The sequence below is a fragment of the Sinocyclocheilus grahami genome, unplaced genomic scaffold (genome assembly GCF_001515645.1).
Source record: "Sinocyclocheilus grahami isolate Dianchi unplaced genomic scaffold, SAMN03320097.WGS_v1.1 scaffold534.1, whole genome shotgun sequence".
NCBI classification, from domain to species: Eukaryota; Metazoa; Chordata; class Actinopteri; order Cypriniformes; family Cyprinidae; genus Sinocyclocheilus; species Sinocyclocheilus grahami.
Window position 1 is genome coordinate 406,684 of NW_015505713.1, and position 19,693 is coordinate 426,376.

Consider the following 19,693-nt stretch of genomic DNA (forward strand, 5'->3'; position numbering starts at 1 on the left):
AACATCATGACATACGAGGGACGGTCATGCAGTTTGCAGTCTCAACACACAAACACTTCTTATACATGAGCAAATATTTAACTGTTTGTTGAATTCAGTAAAATTGACTCATGATTGATGTCTGTGCCAACTCATGCAGAAAGCCAGAAAGAAGCAGGTAGAGGGGTCTGGCGTAAGCGAGAGTGAATCTGGATCATCGCTGGATACTGACAGCGACGGCGTGAGCAGCAGCGATATCGATGATCTTGGAGAGGAAGAGGATGATGATGATGAAGACGAAGATGAGCAGAGTAAAGACAGTGAGGAGTCAGACTCAGAAAAGGAGCGGCAGAAAAAAAAGAAAATGAAAGTAAGATGCTGCTCATATTAGCTTGTTACTATTTTATGGGCAGGAAACCAAAAGGTTGCAGGTTCGAACCTGACCATTGCACCACTGAACCACTGAGTAAACCACTTAACCCCAGATTGCTCCAGTGCATTGGAAGTCACTTTCGAAAAAAGTAACATAACAGAGGTCACTCAAAAATATTTAGGCCTAAATTTAAGGTTTGTGGATTTGAATTGAATGTCAAATATGAATTACATGATTTTAACATAAACTAAATAAAATTATTTAAAGCATATTGGTCAGTCATGCATAAATAAAATGGTTAAAAAAACAGGGAACATTTCTGTAATAGTACTAACAAACAGAATTTTACATAATAACCAGGTTTATATATTTATCATCAATAAATCAAATTTGTTTCAATTTCAAACATTTTAACTAAATGAATATTACTTGTCCCACAGATGGCCATATTTTAACCATATTAATAATTTAACCACAATTAAGAATTATAATAATAATTTGACTACATATATTTAATTGTTTTCACAATGGACATGTTTATGCTTATTCTAAGCAAATTGAATAAATGCATTTTTAAAAATATGATTATTTTAATGAATGTATTTAAATAAATTGTCATGATTTTATTTGAGTGCAGAAATCTTACATGATAAAAAAATCTTACTTTTGTTTCTTACTCATTTAATTTATGTATGACTGACAAATATGCATCACATTATGTTTATTTCTTTTTTTGAATTTCAATGGAATTAAAATGCATGAATCTTAAAATATTTTTTGAGAGTGTCTTAAAGTTCGAGTAACAAAAACAATGAGTGAGGGTCAGTGTCAGGGTCAGACTGTTGACTGTTTTTAGTGTAAAAAAAAAAACCTTAATCCACAAATGGACTTCTCTCTGTCTTGTTTGGTCTTACTCATTTAATTTATGTATGACTGACAAATATGCATCACATTATGTTTATTTCTTTTTTGAATTTCAATGGAATTAAAATGCATGAATCTTAAAATATTTTTTGAGAGTGTCTTAAAGTTCGAGTAACAAAAACAATGAGTGAGGGTCAGTGTCAGGGTCAGACTGTTGACTGTTTTTAGTGTAAAAAAAAAACCTTAATCCACAAATGGACTTCTCTCTGTCTTGTTTGCCCAGATTGTGACGCCAAACTCTGGGCTCAGTAAGAAGGAAAAGACCAGGCTGTTGGCGGCTAAAGACTTCCACAGAGGCCTGCCGGGCAGTGCACCTTTAGAGCCCTCTCCTCCAGTGCACCTGCATCGCTCTCCACCTCCTCCAGGCCTGTCTCTATCGGGCAGCAAAGCCAGGGAAAGACCCCTCCACACCAGTGTCATCCAGTCCACAGGCCTGGCTGCGAGCGCTAAACAGTTAGCGCTAATTGCACAGTCACGTCGTGACGTTTCTCCTAAACATTCTCCACAGCATCGCACCTCCTCTCCAAAAACCACATCAGCCACTACCAAGCCCCTCACTTCCTCACCTCAGCCCCTCCCACTCTCGTTATGCTCCTCCCCCAAACCACTTTCAGTCCCCTCCCCTCCAAAACCCCTCCCCCTGTCTTCTTCTCCCAAACCTCCCCCTCTCACCCCTTCCCTCAAAGCGCAGTCTCAAGCTTCCTCACAGAAGCCCCAATCTCCAGCGCTGGATGCTCTGACCAGCAGGAAGATTCTGGAAAGTTCTCTGGCACAAGTCACTGCTGACTACAGACTGAAACAGGTGAGTAGTCTGGCAGGAGAAATGTGAGACTGTTCATCCTTCAAGTCCATACATTAATCTGGCTTTCCCCTCAAGGCTGGTGTGCACATTTTCATTTTCCAGAAAAGCAAACCAGCTAAAGCAAATTCTCCACAGTTTGTGTCCGTATCTTTTAAGCCAATTTAGGATTAGCGCTTTTGGTACTGTTGGTATTCAGGACGTGTCTCTCCTTATTGACCAGCCTATTTGAAAAGGTCAGAGTAACGGAGAGGGAGAATGTGAGGGGGAGAGAGGATTATTTGTGTGTGTGTGTGTGTGTGTGTGTGTGTGTGTGTGTGTTGAAGACAGAAATGCAGAGAGAAGGACAGAAAGGACAGCTCCATTCTCTTATCAGTAGGACTGGCTTCCCTACTGTGTGGCTTTAGTTGGTAAATGAAAGTGACAATGTGCATCGCTTTATTAAAATTACTGAAGCAAAACCAACAGGCAATTAACTCCATGACTTCTTAAGGGTCCAGATTTCAGCAAATGAGTGTAATAAATGTGCCTTTTCCTCACCTCTTCTTTTGTTGCCTTGAAATTACTGTTGAAGAGGTTAATATAGTTTTTTCTTCAACTTGTAATTAACCAGAGTGGTTTTATTATTATGTTACGTTGAGGAACAGTTTCATAATATTTTGATTTTATTAGTGGTGCTTACTAAGGCAACTAACGAGGTTACTCTTGCGCTGTCAAGTCACCTTTATTTATATAGCGCTTTTAACAATACAGATTGTGCACTTAAGCCACATGACAACCAGTGCAATTACCACATCTCCACCTCTCCCTCTCTGCTGTTTTTCCCCTCTCTCTTTGTTTATCAGTCGATTTGTTGTTTCTTGCTCCTCTCATTTTTGCTTTCAGTATACATATCTCACTTTCTCTGAAGATGTGCTTTGTTCAAGGAAATCAAGTCCTGTTTCACTTTGTTTCAAAAACAGTATTCCCCCACAGTAGTACTGGCTGTAATATTGATTTTGAGAAATAGATCAATAGATTAATAGTATAAATAGGTATAAATATAAAAGTAATAACAAGTGTGTTTTATTCACTTGTATATCAAATGTACGCATACTCCCATGTGGAATGTTGATTTAAAAAAAATCTAAAAGTGATTCCAACGATATTGTTCCTCTGTGTTGTTATTGTTATAGCTGAGGTGTGTAGTTCACTATTCTCATAAAATTATATGTGCTAAAACTTTATATTTATAGCTATCATTAAAGTTATCATCCTTGCTGTGAATGACACATTATATTAAAAAAGAGGCATTTCAGCATCATTACTCCAGCCTTCAGTGGCACTTGTTTAGTCAGAAATCATTCTAATATGCTGATTTGGTGCTCAAGAAACATTTCTTATTATTATCAATGTTGAAATTTGTGCAAAGTTGTGCTTAATATTTTTGTGGAAACTGTGATGCTCTACCGTTTAGAAGTTTGCGGTAACAAAGATTAAAAAATAAATTAATACTTTTGATCAGCAAGAATGCAATGATTTGATCAAAAGTGACAACAAAGACATTTATAATATTACAAAATATTTCTATTCGAAATAAATGCTGTTCCTCTTGAACTTCCTATTCATCAAAGAAACTAAAATATTATCCAGCAAAAACTTTTTCAGCTTTGATAATAATAACCATTATTAATAATTGAGCGGCAATAATAACTGAGCACCAAATCTGTATATTTGAAGGATTTCTGTGACACTGAAGATGAAGTAATGGCTGCTGAATATTCAGCTTTGTCATCACAGGCATGATTTACATTTAAAAATATAAAATAATTCAAATTAAAATAAAACGTTCTTTTAAACTGTAATATTTAATATTTTTTATCATATAACTGAAAAAAAGAACAAATATATGTTTCACCTGTTGCCTAGTGAAAATAGTGCACTTGAACCTTTTCTATTAATGTAACTTTGAAACTTGTGTGCAGCTTTTTAGTAAATGAGACTGGATGTGATATAGACTTGTTTTAGTTTCTTTCCATCATCGTTCTCATTGTTTTTCCTTCTGCAGTCTTTCCTGTCCCAGGACCAGACGTTTCCTCTCCAGTTAAAGAAACAGCAGGACCCATCTAAGATAAACAAGAAGACGGAGGCACTCACGTCCTCATCTTCATCCTCCTCCTCCTCTGCGCTCCTTCTTAAGCTCAGCTCTGAAGCGTCAGGTAGGACCAAGCCCCCTGCAACGCAAGGTGTGTCCTCCTCCAGTCTTCCTTTCTCTCATGGCCTGCTGGGTCTGGGCCAGCCTAACGGAGTCATCCAGATCACCCAGGATGTGCCGTTGGCCCTCACCACCAAACCTCACTCAGACGTGCCCGTCAATCTCAGTACGGGAGGCCGTAAGAGCCCCGCCTCCGCGTCTCCCATTCCGAACCGCACCCGTGAGCCCCGGAAGAGCAAGACTCCCAAAGCGTTAGAAGCCTGGAGGGGTTTATCCCAGAACCACCTGGTGCAGTCTCTGGTGGACCTGTTTCAACACAGCGGAGCTGAACAAAAGCTGCCCAGCAGCAAAGACTCCGATGACTCTGCTGAGGACGAAGACGATGAGGATGATGATGTGGAGGATGAAGAGGATGATGATGAAGAGGATTCAGATGACAGTCTCTCAGGTGAGATGCCAAAGGAGAGAGGTTTTATAAGTGCATTAAAGAAATAGATTGTTCAGAAATTAAAATTGGTTAGTTATTTTCTCCCTCCAAACACATAGACATCCATGGAACACAAAAGATAATTGTTTTAAGATTGTATCCTGGCTGCTCTTTTCCATATGATTAAAATGAATGAAAATTTACAAAAAATTTTTTTAAAAGACACCATAAATTATGAAATAGTTCATGATATATATTCATGATTGTGGATGACAAGAATTTCAGTGAATAATCCTGACTAATTCACTATCAAGTCAGAAAAACATTATTTTATTTTATTTCATCTGAAATCCTGATCCAATTTAACATGCCTTACATTATTTCATACTGAATATCATTGCGTTTTCACTAGGAAATGTATCAAGTTATGGAAGGATTGTTTTAAAGAATATCCTGCCACTTTTCCATATGATTAAATAGAATGAAAAATTTATCAAAAATGACAAAAAAATAAACCTCACCATGAAGTTCTGTGGAAATCGTTCACGGTATATAGTGATGGATCATAAGAATTTTAGTTAATAATCCTCATAGTCGGTATGAAGTCAGAGAAATTTAATTTTATTTTATTGTGGTGGATAATAAGAATTTTAGTTAATAATCTTCATAGTCAGTATGAAGTCAGAGAAATTTTATTTGATCCCGATCCAAAGAAATATTCCTTAAATTATTTCTTACTGAATATCATTTCATTTTTATTTCAAAATACATCACATTATGAAAATTAAATATGTTGCTATTGTGCTATTTCAGTTTCTCTTTAAAGGAACAGTCCACCTAAAAATGAAAATTCTGTCACTATTTACTCAACTTCCAAACCTGTATGACTTTCTTTTTTCTGCGAAACACAAAAGAAGATATTCTGAAGAATGTTTTGTAACCAAACATTTTGGTTCCCGTTGACTGCCATTGTATTTTTGTCCTTACAATCTCAAGTCAATACGAACCACTAAAGTTGAGTAAATGATGACAGAATTTTCATTGTTGCGTGAACTATTCCTTTAATTCGGTTCATTGGTGCAACCAATGACACAAGACATGTTCCAATGATCAATTCCATAAACACCGTCTCATGTCCTCTCCTCTCGCCTTTTATTTCTCAGAGTCAGACAGTAATTCAGACAGCGAGATGAACGGCTCAGAGGGTGGTAAAAAGAAGCGCAAAGATGGAGTCACGGAGATGGACACCGATGGAGAGAAGACTCCTCAGAAACTCAGCAAGGGGTTTTCCCATCTGAACTCCTCCACCAGTCACGGCCTGTCTGAATGTCTGCCACTAAACCTCCAAGTCATTAAGCCCTCCAGTGTGGCCACGCCCACTATTGTGAGCAGCTCCGGTGCCTTGACCTATCACAGCTCTCCCTCCTCATCGTACTCTGTTGGCACCTCTCCAGGTAACCACAGGCAATGTCATTACTAAACTACAACTGGATATGCTTGACACCTTCCATTGGAGCTCTGGCAGTGTCAAAGTGTGCATGGGGTTGAATATGTGTCGTGTGTACGCGTATGCCCTTTTATTTGTGTATTTGTCTGTGTGCAAGCTGTCACACTCAGATGACGGAGTGTCTATTTTTAGAAAGATAAATGGTGGCGTCTGGCATCACTCGGCTCCCTTTATGCCCGTCTATTTGGGTGTGCGTCTTTGGACCTAGCCGTTGTGTTATTGAGCTCTGTTTGGCCTGTATTCCAGGAAAAAACCTAAATAGAATTAATATTAAACTCTTTCCATTAATTGTGTGTTTGGTTTATACAGAGTCAGGTTTAGGGTTAGGTAAATGTAGCTGGTAACAAGAGCTCTTTGTGTGGTGTCTGGGTTCACCCCGGTACCCGTGTTTGCCTTAACCTGTTAGCTGAGGCACATCAACCACCTCTGTTTGGCTGACTTAATCTGTTTTTTCCATCTGAAGCTAACAGAGACATTTGTTAAACAAAACACTCACAAATCCAGCAAACATGGCACACAAGTGCATCTGCTCTTGGACGGCATTCAGCATCCCTCACCGAAACACTTTTTCTAATGAAGCCGAAGTGTGTCCGTTGAAAAGCGTGAGGAATCTGTAATAAGCTGAGAGGAGTTACTGTGATGATTTGTTTTTGGAGCATTATTTGAGCTGCTGAGAGATTCGTTTAACTCCCGTTTTGTTTGCAGATGTCACTTCTCGAAAGGAGAGAGATGAGAGTGATGATTTTGTTAGTCTCTTCCTGTGGTTTTTGTTAGTGTCACTATTGCTATTACTCATATTTTGAACAACACCCGATCCCTAAGCGTTAAATTTGAGCATGTAGCTTGTCTTGCATCATTTGTGCTACAGACATGAATCACGTGACTTGTTAAGGAGAGCTATTAGTTTGCTATTATTTGATCAGATGTTTACCTGCCTAAAAATCAGGCTAAATCCCCCATAAATTTACTCTATGAGAGGTTCTCAAGTCAAATCTAAGTACCAAAATACCATATTTGAGAATTGGAAGTGGGTTCTTTTGGCACATAAGCTAGGTATACATAATATGCAGGTACCATGTCAATTATTGGCCGTTGTCTTTTTTTTTAATTATTATTATTAATGGTACTGGTTTTGCATGCACTACTGTTCAAAAGTTTGTGGTTGGTAAGATTTTTATTAAATGTTTTTTTCTCTTATGCTCACCAAGGCTGCATTTATTTGATCAAAATACAGAAACATAATATTGTGAAGTATTATTACAAATTAAACTAACTATTTAATAACAGCTGATCTTTTTTTAAAATGTAATTTTTCCTAAAGCTGAAAAGTTATAATTTCTTTAAAGGAAAAACAAAATTGTACTAACCCAAACTTTTAAAGAGAAGTTTATATAATATCGGTCAATATTGTATATTTATTTGTTGATGCTCATTTGTCCTATTTTTACATGCAATCTCTTTAAAAACAATAATTTAATAACCATATTAAGCAAATCTTAGCATTATTATCCATTTTTCATACTGTACATTAGAATGATGCCTGAATTTACTTGATTTTAGTTTTTAAGTGTTTAATTTTTCATTTATTTGAAAATACTTTATAATTTAAATCATTGCCATTTTTTAAAATCTCCCATTAGCATATGAAATTAATTAGATTTTTCAGTATCGGCCAGAATTTTGAGAATTGAGGATGCCTTAGCTACCGAATTGAAATGCCCTGGCATTTTAGAGGCAAGATTTATGCATGCAGGCACCGTCAAAAGCAGAACAAATAAAAATCGAGGTTTTATTTGATGTTGTTTGCTCATTATGTGAGTTGTAATTTGTAAGAGATGATGAAATGGTTTGCTTAAAGTGTGTGTGTGTTATAATGTGTTTTGTCTTGCTGTTGTCTTGTCTCAGGCTCTGCGAAGAGAAAGCGAGTGATGAATGAAGATGATTTACGGATTCCGCTGGAAATGGGGTACGTTTAAATATGACATGCGCTGGTGGCAGCGTGACTCAACACCTGTTAACCGCAGCTCTGCATTCTGTGCTTCTAAAGCAGCAGAGCACACAGTCTCATGCAAACATCGCATTAAAACTGCAGATGTTTAAATACTCTGCTCAAATCAGAATTGCTTGCTCTATTATTACAAACCCATTCAAAAAAGCAAAGTAGCGGCAGCATTGCACGGTGATGGTGTAATGGCATTGTACTTACATGCTTTGAATGATTGTCATATTCACATTCATAATTCATATTCAACACATTTGCATGATATCATGGCATTATCAAGGTACATGTGAATGCCACAGCAAAAAGTTGTATGAAATAAATTCTTGAAAAAATAATTTTTAAAAAATAATTTTAAAATCTAGGTAGGTGCCGTTTATGTCATTTAACATTTACACGTTATTGAAACTTGAAGAAACAATATCATGGATTCCTATGACTTTTAAACATATTTTACTAGATTTTTGTGATTTTTATTATTCAGTTTGTTCTTGCCTGGAAAATAGGCTTCCTGACTACATGCCTTTAAATAATCAATCAATCAATCAAAGTACATGTATTACCATGCCCACTATCATATAAAATAAAATTAGTATTAAAAATAGCATAAAAATGAAATGATATTGCATCCTGCAGTTTATCAAGCAGTTTTTGAAAGTTTGTGCCGAGTGTGTTGTATTATGCACTTCTTCTTCAATGTGTATGTTGTTGTTCTAGCTGGCAAAGAGAGACCAGGATGAAAACAGTGGGCAGTCGGCTGCAGGGAGATGTTGCGTATTACTCCCCGTGTGGCAAGCGACTGCGACAGTACCCGGATGTCGTAAAGGTAGCCTTTACCCATCTTCCCCGCTGCCCCATGCTTAGACCCCCCAAAACGCTCAGGAAGCCTCACTCCCCACCCCTTTCCTCTCCCAGTGCACCATTAGCAGTTATTGGTGTAAGATCCAGCAGTTTATTTAGGTGATCTGGTCACTTTTAGCTAGCTGTGCACTGTTATGGCAAGTGTGCTAGGCTGCTTTCAGTTTGGTACCATTATAATGCTAATGGCTCTCTGGATGTCCTGTCTGACAAAATCACTATTATTCTCTCTTCTGTAGTATCTGTCCAGATACGGAATAACTGACATCACACGTGATAATTTTAGCTTCAGTGCAAAAATAAGGGTTGGTGACTTCTATGAAGCCAGAGAAGGACCCCAGGTGAATGCCTTTCATCTCCTCTTTTTCTTTTTTTTTTTTTTTGTTCTTTGTTCTTTTTTTCTCTCTCGCTCGTATTATTTCGCTGTCCCTGTATCTCTCTTTTACCTTGAACAGGGCAGGGAATTTGATTGAACCCGATAGCCTGAATTTCCACTTTTAAACTGTAGGGAGTCTGTGCAATAATCAGCGCTCGTTGTTTCCACAGTGTGCCACTTCATGTTTTGTTTGTCATATGTGTTGAAAGAGATTCTTTAGATTAAAGATACAGTGGAGCAAACGTTGAGACAGTTTATTGATTAAAATTTAAAATTGACTCTCTTGTTTTTTGAATTTACTTCATTTCATGCTTTTTAATTAATTTGCTTAAGTTGGATCTACATTGAGAATAACATTTCAGAATATTACCAAGTAATAATTATTAGCGTTACATGATCATTAGTGATGTGATGCTCCTCTAGGGAACCAGACTAAAATAGGAAACTTTCTGTGTTTCTACCGTCATCTTTATAAGTCTGACCCTCCTCTGTCCCCTGCTTCCCTCAGGGTCTGCAGTGGACTCTTCTGAAAGAGGAAGAGGTCATCCCCCATATCTTGGCCATGGAAGGTCAGCGAAGTCGTCCACCCCACTCTGAGCGGCAGTCGAGGGGTGGCAGTGAGGTGTCGGGCAGACGGCGGCGAAAGGGCCGCCACCCGAATCTAGGAGAGAGCGAATTCCCAAGTCCCTCCGAGGCCAAACTGCTGCGCAAGCTGGAGGCTCAGGGTAAAGTGCTTCTTTTTGACTTGTTCTCCTCATTCATAGATAATAACGCATGTATTGATGGAAGAGATTGGTCTGATTTCATTGCAGAAATCGCTCGACAGGCGGCTCAGATGAAGCTCATGAGGAAACTAGAAAAACAGGCACTCGCACGGGCTGCCAAGGAGGCCCGCAAACAGCAAGGTACTCCAGGCTTATGAATATCACTCTATTACTCACAATGGCATTCAGACATTTCGCTTAAGCCTCGTTCTATCTCTCATTCAGCTATTATGGCTGCAGAGGAGAGGAGGAAGCAAAAGGAACAGTTGAAGATTCTCAAACAGCAGGTGAGTTTGTGAAGGAAACCGGTTTTCGGTCAGTCTGAGGGTCACTTTGGTATGAGATTATAAGCGTTAATTCAGAACGGAGACCGCCGGTGCTTCTACGCCGCAGCTCGGCTGCCAGTCGTCTTTTTTAAATGCACAGCAGCACTTTCAATTAACAGACTTCCTCCTCCTCTCCTACCAGGAAAAGATAAAGCGCATTCAGCAAATCCGTATGGAGAAGGAACTCCGCGCACAGCAGATTCTCGAGGTACGGAGTGACTGCGGAAAGAAAATAATAAATTAAAAGAGTTGAAATAGGCTTAACATTCTTAAAATACACTCCATGTTTAACATGGAGCCTGGACCACAGCAGAATCACTCACCAGCATTTCGGGGCTCTGAGTTCTGCATAATTTTCGTCAGGACTAATGCTAAATTGGTTTTGGTGGACAGTTTTTGAATATTAAATTTGCTGCCTCCTGTGTTTCAAACCAGAGGTAAATTAGACATAAAAGATTTTTTCCATCAGACAATGGCAGTTCTTGCATAAGTAGCAGGAGGAAGACACTGTTTACTTTACTCACCCAATTATAGAGGCTTCAAAAGTGTTTTAGCCGGGCAAAATCAAATTGGAGCTGACACGCTTGGCAAGCCATTCTGAACAGGATTTCTTGCTGCTTGTAATTACGTATTTAAATTTTCAGCTAATTCGCCTTTGCTTTCTTTTTATATTGCCGTTGTCAGAGCCCGAGGAATATTGAATAGTTTTGAAGATCTCGGGGCTGATTCTGACACGGACTTGAAGAGAAAACATTCTCAATCACTGACTCAATGATCTGTAGCTAGAGAAAGTGCAACAATGGCAAGACGCGAGACAGAAGGGCTTTCCTGTGCGTGTGTGTGTGTGTAAATGTTTCGATGCCAGCTCTCGCTTTTCCTCTCGCAGACACATCAATCAAAGTGTTAGTATAAGTTATAAATAAAACAGATGTTGGTTTAGCATGTTTAATGTAGGTTTATACCTAGGACGGCAGCACTGGTCTGACCCAGACCTGTTTTGCATTGGCAGGCAAAGCGGAAAAAGAGAGAGGAGGCTGCCAATGCTAAAATGTTGGAGGCGGAAAAGCGAATAAAGGTCAGTTTGTGAATGAGAAAAGATGCAAACCTGCTCTTGCGCTATGAATCATCGCCGTGGAAACCCCCACCCCGCCACCCGAGAAAACTTCCCTTGCTCTCACCTACTCCGGCAAACCATTAACATTCCTCGGCCACAACAAAGGAGCAGAGCCTCTGTTTGACTGATGTCTGCCGGCCTGTGGGGGAAAATTAGCTTGACATCTGGATTTTTGCTGCTGTTGTTTAAAATGAAAAATGCACAGTGCATCTTTTCATGTCTTGTGCACATAGGGCCCTCACTAGAATGCACAACCTGCTCTAAATAGCCTCCCTTATTTAAAATAAGTTTTTTTGTCGAGTATTATGGTTTTTAGTCACGTCCGTTAGCTTTGCAGCCATCTTGTATCAAACGTAGGCTTTTGAAATGTACACTTTCTCAGGGCAGTATGATGAAAGTGTTGTATGGTATAAATAATTTTGTCACATTAACAGTATACCACGATCTAGTTATTACATGTGGTCAGTGTATGGGGTCATTTATTTATTTATTTTTTTGAGAAATAAATGACTTTTAAATACCTTTACATTCTTTAAAAAGTAAATAAAATTCATAAAAAGTGACAGTACAGACATTTTACATTTATACAAGAAATTCAAATAAATCCTGTTATTTTGAACTTTCTATTTATAAAAGTGATGAATCCTTTTTCTACAAAATATTAAGCTCATAATAAGACTATTAATAAGAAAACAGTTATTTTAAATTATACTAATGTTTCATATTACCATTTTTACAGTTTTTATATTTTTAATCAAATACAAAAAAAGAGCATATGAGACTTTCAGAACTTAAAAAAAATCTTACTGACCCCAAAACTTTTAAACGGTAGATTAAATCAAGAATTCTTCACCTGCGATCTATTAATGAAATGTCTTTAATTTTCTATTTATTTTTTCTTCTCTTTGGTAAAATAACAAGGGTTCCTTAATAAAGTAAAAATATAATTTTGTTGTCTTTGCAACATCCCATATAATTTTTCTCTTGCAAGGAGATCATCATATTTGGGGATCCATGGCATCAAAAAATTTGAAATAACTATTTTTGTCTCTTTTTGGATCAATTGTACGTAGTATTGTAGAGTACTATATATGCCACCATACCACTCAGCACTAGTCTTTCTCTTAAGGGAAAATGAAACCAAAGTTGATGACTCATCTTGTTTGCAGGGGCATGTACGATTGTGTAGATGGTTGACTTGTTCTGTAAAACTCTTCATTTGCTGATAGCATGTTTAGGTAAAATATCACATATATCTATGACTTGAGTTACCATTTATATACTGATTACTGCATTCTTAGGCCTACTGGTTAGGACAGAAGGCCCAGGCAGGGTTCTGATTGATGGTTTCATTTTAGACTGTCATAATGAGTGTTTTGGTGTAGCATTGAATCGTTTTTATGTTTTGTGTTTGTAGGAGAAGGAGATGAGACGCCAACAGGCTGTTATTCTCAAGCACCAGGTCAGTCACCACTCTCATAAATAATAGGTCTCATAATGGCCATTTATATAGTAGTAGTGATTTTTGCTACAAAATGAAGGAGAAAGGGAGCCAAAGTGCATGTTTTTCTTGTAGAGTTCACAGTCACCATGTGAAATGCAGTGCATTATGGGTTAAAAAGTGTCCTTTAATAGATTTGTTCAGTCTATGCCCATGTAAGAAGTGGCGAGTCTCATGTGGTTCTGTCTTTAACTTTCTGCTGTTTCTCTCTGGTTAATTTCCATGCTTTTTGGGAGTGGGATCTGTCTCTTTGGGGTTACAGGCTGAAGTTTTGAGTTTGTTTATTTTTTTCTTTTCTTTTTAAATGACGCTGTGATTTTTTTTCTGTCTCATAATACTCTGCCAACTCTCTCTCTCAGGAGATGGAGAGGCATAGACTAGATATGGTATGGGTATGTTTCATCTTCTGTACATCTAACACTCGCATCGTGAATCCTGGTTGTGATATGATGTCATAGCAGCACATTTTTAAATGTAGCACTGGCTGCTGTCAAAACTACATTTTCCTTCTGCATGGCTTTTCAAGCAAAAAAAAAAAGAGAACAAAAGAAAAAAACTGCATCGCCTACATCTGCTATGCGTGTCAATGAGAGAAAAACAGCTTTGATGCAGCAGGCCTGTGCCTTGTTTGTGTATGTGTGTGTGTGTAAGGGTGAGTGTGTGTGTGTGTGTGTGTGTGTGTGTGTCTATGGAGCCTGTTGAGTACATACTCTCATTGGTGGAAAGTGCCACACACCCTCATTCCACGTGTACAGTCACCCCAATATTGTGTAGTATCATTATCGCTGTGAAAATGTGAGTGTTGGTGTGTATGTATGTTGTGGCAGACTCTTTGTCAAGATGTTGCATTTGCACTGTGCTGATTGTCCTGCCTGTGAGGTCATCAGTACAGGTCAAAGGTCATTGTGCCTGACCAATGAGAGAATTTGAGGAAACTCACACTTCTCTCTGCTGTACATTCCATGCCATCTATGGGTCAGATATGAAGATTTCACACTAATTGGCTTTGTCCTTAAAGTCAACATGAGACTGCATTCACAACCCATTTTGCTTCCTTAATGTGATATTTTTCAGAGTAAAATATTTAACAAATTTGTGCAGCACTTAATTTTCCACTTCATTCCGTTATGAATTGATTGGATTGTAAAAAAGTGGACATTCCATACCAGAATGGAGCCAAACCTGAAATCAAGTTTGCTAAAAAATTAATCAATATTTTGCCTATTAGTTAGAGGTGCCCTCTGTAATTTTTAGGAATTACAGATAAAGAAATGAATAAAGAAATACTTTTGATAAATATATATTTAAAAATCATGTACACTCGCATAAGATAAAGACTCTAGTCATATCAGTAATGCAATAAAACTTATAAAGGGATAGAGAAAAAGTGAAAGTGAAGGGACGTGTGGAATTTGTGCTCTGTATTTAACCCATCCAAGTGTACACACAGTAGTGAACACACACGCACCCGGAGGTGGTAGGTGGAAGAGAGCGCTGGTTATTCACTCCCCCCACCTACAATTCCTGCCGGACCTGAGACTGGAACCCGCAACCTTTGGGTTACAAGTCCAACTCTCTAACCATTAGGGCACGACTGCCCCCACACTAAAATGAAAATTCTGTCATTCATTAATTACTCACCCTCATGTTGTTCCAAACCCGTAAGGCCTTTGTTCATCTTCGGAACACAAAATAAGATATTTTTGATGAAATCCGAGAGCTTTCTGACCCTGCATAGACAACAATGCAACTGACATGTTCAAGGCCCAGAAAGGTAGCAAGGACATCGTTAAAATAATCCATGTGACATCAGTGGTTCAAGCTTAATTTAATGAAGTTACGAGAATTATATTTTTGCGCAAAGAAAACAGAAATAACTACTTGATTCAACAATTTCTTCTCTTCCTTGTCAGTCGAAATTACAGTTGTCCGAACTACAGAACTACTGATGTCACATGGACTATTTTAACAATGTCCTTACTACCTTTCTGGGCCTTGAACATGTCAGTTGCATTGTTGTCTATGCAGGGTCAGAAAGCTCTCGGATTTCATCAAAAATATCTTAATTTGTTAATCTTAATAAGTTCTCACGGGTTTGAAACAACATGAGGGTGAGTAATTAATGACAGAATTTTCATTTTTGGGTGAACTATCCCTTTAGCACCCTTGTTTTTAAACAATTTAATTTGTAGATCTTTTAAGTCTGACTGCAAAGTGGTATCGGTAACTGAAACTCACGTGATGCTACATCCACACCACTAGATGTCAGTATGAATCCAAGACATTGGTAGCGCAACATAAACCACAAATTACTGAGTGCACATTTAACATTATCCAACAGTCTGTGAGTTCTAGGTAATCTCAGCCATAAATTACTTATTTGCCAGTTTTACATTAAAGAAAGATACTCGGTAAGACCTGAAAAGTGTATTAAGAAAGTAAATAGGGTCAATTATGATTTCATGTTGACTTTAAATTCATAATAACAGTGACATAACAACATGCTTCACTGTAAGGACAGGACATTGAGGCTGAGGGAAATCTGATGTATTTTCCCTCGTTAACTTGTAACAGTAGCTACGCTAATCTAACTCAAGATGCACCGACAGCTTTCCTCCTCTGACCTGCCCATTACATCTGTGGCTTTTCTTTTCGCTCTTTTGTTCGCATCTGATCAGCTGTAACACATGTTCTTGTGGCTGCCTCATCCTGGCCATAGCAATGTGTCCATTCTACACCTACTTTTTTTCTTTCTCTCTCTCTTTCTGTGCAACATGCTAAACCACGCTGATCAGTTTTATCGTCTGTCTCTGGCTTTTATATTTTATTTGATTTCTCTGTGTGGACCTGTATGCTCTGCTTTCCTCCACTGAACGATGGAATCATTCTGTCTTTTCAGGAGAGGGAGAGGAGGAGACAGCACGTTATGCTAATGAAAGCTGTGGAGGCTCGGAAAAAAGCTGAGGTGTGAAAAACAAAATAAATAAATAACGGAACACTGTCCTTCACCACTCCGCTCTCCTCTCTGCACCTCAAGGCTTTCTCACGTCACGTCTACCTGCTCTGCTACATTCCCTGAATGTGCTTCACCAAATAATTTTGATGTAGTTTGATAAAGTACCCTAAACATTCCTCATTCTTCAAAACAAAGTTTTCTTGTAGAGCATAATACCCTAATGTCAAACAAGCCTGATGTGGCATCCAACTGGTTAGTAAAGTCTTTCTTCTACCCCGCAGGAGCGTGAACGCCTCAGGCAAGAGAAACGTGATGAGAAACGCCTCAACAAGGAGCGGAAAATGGAGCTCCGGAGGCTGGAGCTGGAGATGATCCGTGAGATGAAGAAACCCAATGAAGACATGTGTTTGACAGATCACAAGGTAATGGAACTGGATATCGGACAAATTTTGCATCGTTTAAAAATCAACTTTAACAATCATTTATGAACCCTTTATTTAGAAAGCTTGTTTTTGTAGGGATGGGCGTATCGATCCGAAGTATCGATATATCGATACTGACGCGAGTATCGAAAGTATCGATACTAAAAACAAAAAATATCGATACTAAGGTTTGTTTTATTTACCAGTGATTGTTTATTTAATAAAAAAATAATAATGCATAACTATTTTCCTGCTCATCTGAACACACACAAATGTTGCAAGACAGAACTAATCAATCAGAGAGTGTTCACTCACTTCTAAAAGTGCATTCACACAGGGCTGCGTTTCCCAAAAGTATCATAAGAAAGCATTAAAGCTTTTGGGAACGGCAGCCCTGAACAATACTTATCAGAGGACAGGAGGACAGAGTTATTTCACAATAAACCAACTGAAATTGTAGCCTACATAGTTTGTGCAATTACAGTTATTTAAATCGAACGTTGAAAGATAATATTGATCATGTTCTATTCTGTAATGTTAATAGAAATCATACACTGTCAGAATAAAAAGGTTGCATTTTATGCATGCAACAGCCTGTCACTGGCAGTCCCTTATGATAATGAACCATGGTTTTACTAAAGTACTGTAGTATTTATAGATTTGAATAATGTGTAAACAAAAAACATATTTGAACCATGTGTAAAGAAAAAATATAACCTAATAAGTTACCATTAAGGCGTATTGAATGTTAAAATGTGTTTTAAACAAAAAGTTAAGTGATTATCATTACCCATTTTACTCTTAGTAATTTAATAATTTAATAAATTTCATAATTTAAAAGTTTAGTTCAGAAGTATCGAATCGGTATCAATATCGACGATACTACCTTGAAAAATATCAGTATCGTATAGAAAACAAAATAAGTGGTATCGCCCATCCCTATGTTTTTGTAAGATTAACTTTTTATTGATGAGCCATTAACATAAAGACTCATCCAATCAGAACTCTCTGAGGTATGTCATACACATATCCTAACCTTACCAAAGCACTTCACAGTGAATTCACCTGAGACAGAATACTGCCACCTAGTGGTAATAAACATAGCGTTTTGATGAAAGTTAGCAGCCTTGAATCTTAAGACCAGGAGTTTTCAAACTTTTTGATGCTTATGAACTTAAATTTTGTGAAAGACCTCATTCGTAAAATATAATGGCTGCTGCATAATTGCATGTATAAAGACCCATTTTTACAGTGTGAAAAATTATTATTGTCATACTGTACAGACAACCTGTTTCTATAATTAAGTAAGTGGCTTTTATATTATAACTGTACTAAAGACAAAACTAATTATTATATCATTATCTAAAGCAGGGGTTTGTGATGGAACTGCGGGGGGTTCATGAGTTGATGAAAAGCTTAATTATATCTTATGTAAAATTAAAATAAATAAATGGGGCTGCGCAATAATTGAGATATAACTTAGTGTGATTATCAAGTCAAAGCTGCAATTTACTTAAATAACTGATAGTAATAATCTGATGTGCTGCGTGTTTCAGAGTAAAGCATGCAGTGCATGTAATTATTATAATTATGAAGTTCATTTTTTATTTTAGAGTGCAATTGTAATTTACAGCAGTAATGTAATTTTGACTTCATTTTTTATAATTAGAGCTACTATTGCTACTGCTACTATTAATTATTATTATTATTATTATTATTATTATAACACCTAAGATCTGTTTTTTACTTAAGTAAATTGTTTTTATATTAATTTTTTATTTATTATATATAATTATTATTATTATTATTATTATTATTATTATTATTATTATAACACCTAAGATCTGTTTTTTACTTAAGTAAATTGTTTTTATATAAATTTTTTATTTATTATATATTTATTGATCTGAGATAGAAACATCCTGGCTTGGACAATAGGCAGTAAGGTGAAAGGCCACTCATAAACAAACAAACAAATATACAAATAAATAAATATTTACATGCTTAGTACGGTGTCTGTAATGGAATGAGAAGGGAATGTTGAATCACATGAACAATCTGATGTGCTGCGTGTTTCAGAGTAAAGCATGCAGTGCATGTAATTATTATAATTATGAAGTTCATTTTTTATTTTAGAGTGCAATTGTAATTTACAGCAGTAATGTAATTTTGACTTAATTTTTTATAATTAGAGCTACTATTGCTACTGCTACTATTAATTATTATTATTATTATTATTATTATTATTATTATTATTATAACACCTAAGATCTGTTTTTTACTTAAGTAAATTGTTTTTATATAAATTTTTTATTTATTATATATTTATTGATCTGAGATAGAAACATCCTGGCTTGGACAATAGGCAGTAAGGTGAAAGGCCACTCATAAACAAACAAACAAATATACAAATAAATAAATATTTACATGCTTAGTACGGTGTCTGTAATGGAATGAGAAGGGAATGTTGAATCACATGAACTAAATCAGCTTGAAAGACATTTCTTTTGCATGATTTGAGCAAAACAAGCAGACTTGATACTATTCTTGTCAGATTGCATTGCTCATTACAAACATTTTGTCTTACTTGTTTCTCTATATTTCTCTGTCCCTCAATAGCCCCTTCCTGAGATTCCTCGTATCCATGGTCTGGTTCTTCCCGGGAGTGTGTTTGCAGACTGCCTGATGGTGGTGCAGTTCCTGCGGAGCTTTGGGAAGGTCCTGGGCGTGGATCCCTCAGAATTGCCCACTCTGGGTATACTGCAAGAGGGACTGCTCAACCTGGGCAACAGCATGGGGCAAGTGCAGGACCTGTTGGTCCGGCTACTCTCGTCTGCTGTGTCCGACCCAGGATTGCCTCAAGGACACAGGGTGAGGAGGAAATGCCTGGAGGTTACTTCAGTGTGATTGTCAATAGCAATAAGTGTACTTTCAGGCCTGTTTACACCTGCTATTAACATCTGTCTCAAGTGACCCGCTCACAAGTGCTCAGCAGAGACACATTTCTGTTTACATCTGGTATTAACATGCGCCTCCTGTGAGTGCTTGTGATCAAATTTAATCGAGGAAAGGGTCTCTGGTTTAATGAACACATAAATCACTTACTAAGTCAGTGTGCCACTGCATATGAATGATCTGTCTATCTTTGGTTAAAAGGGTTAGCAGAATTGCAAC

At 37.4% G+C, this 19,693-nt stretch overlaps 1 protein-coding gene across 11 annotated transcripts in view; it reads left to right on the top strand.

Moving 5' to 3' along the window:
* The window catches only part of baz2ba (bromodomain adjacent to zinc finger domain, 2Ba), a 41,468-nt gene that overhangs the window by 10,149 nt on the left and 11,626 nt on the right, over positions 1 to 19,693 (top strand). For 3 of the 11 annotated variants that reach the window (XM_016238212.1, XM_016238213.1, XM_016238223.1), the window contains exons 5-20: positions 140 to 349; positions 1,500 to 2,078; positions 4,123 to 4,717; positions 5,860 to 6,150; positions 8,109 to 8,169; positions 8,920 to 9,028; positions 9,300 to 9,401; positions 9,945 to 10,161; positions 10,249 to 10,341; positions 10,426 to 10,487; positions 10,669 to 10,734; positions 11,536 to 11,601; positions 13,058 to 13,102; positions 16,041 to 16,106; positions 16,379 to 16,519; positions 19,139 to 19,390. In XM_016238212.1, coding sequence (XP_016093698.1) covers positions 140 to 349; positions 1,500 to 2,078; positions 4,123 to 4,717; positions 5,860 to 6,150; positions 8,109 to 8,169; positions 8,920 to 9,028; positions 9,300 to 9,401; positions 9,945 to 10,161; positions 10,249 to 10,341; positions 10,426 to 10,487; positions 10,669 to 10,734; positions 11,536 to 11,601; positions 13,058 to 13,102; positions 16,041 to 16,106; positions 16,379 to 16,519; positions 19,139 to 19,390 — 2,955 coding nt within the window. Of the gene's footprint in view, positions 1 to 139; positions 350 to 1,499; positions 2,079 to 4,122; positions 4,718 to 5,859; positions 6,151 to 8,108; positions 8,170 to 8,919; positions 9,029 to 9,299; positions 9,402 to 9,944; positions 10,162 to 10,248; positions 10,342 to 10,425; positions 10,488 to 10,668; positions 10,735 to 11,535; positions 11,602 to 13,057; positions 13,103 to 13,500; positions 13,528 to 16,040; positions 16,107 to 16,378; positions 16,520 to 19,138; positions 19,391 to 19,693 lie in introns of all 11 variants that reach the window. The other 8 variants (XM_016238217.1, XM_016238224.1, XM_016238215.1 and 5 more) reach the window with 7 other exon arrangements.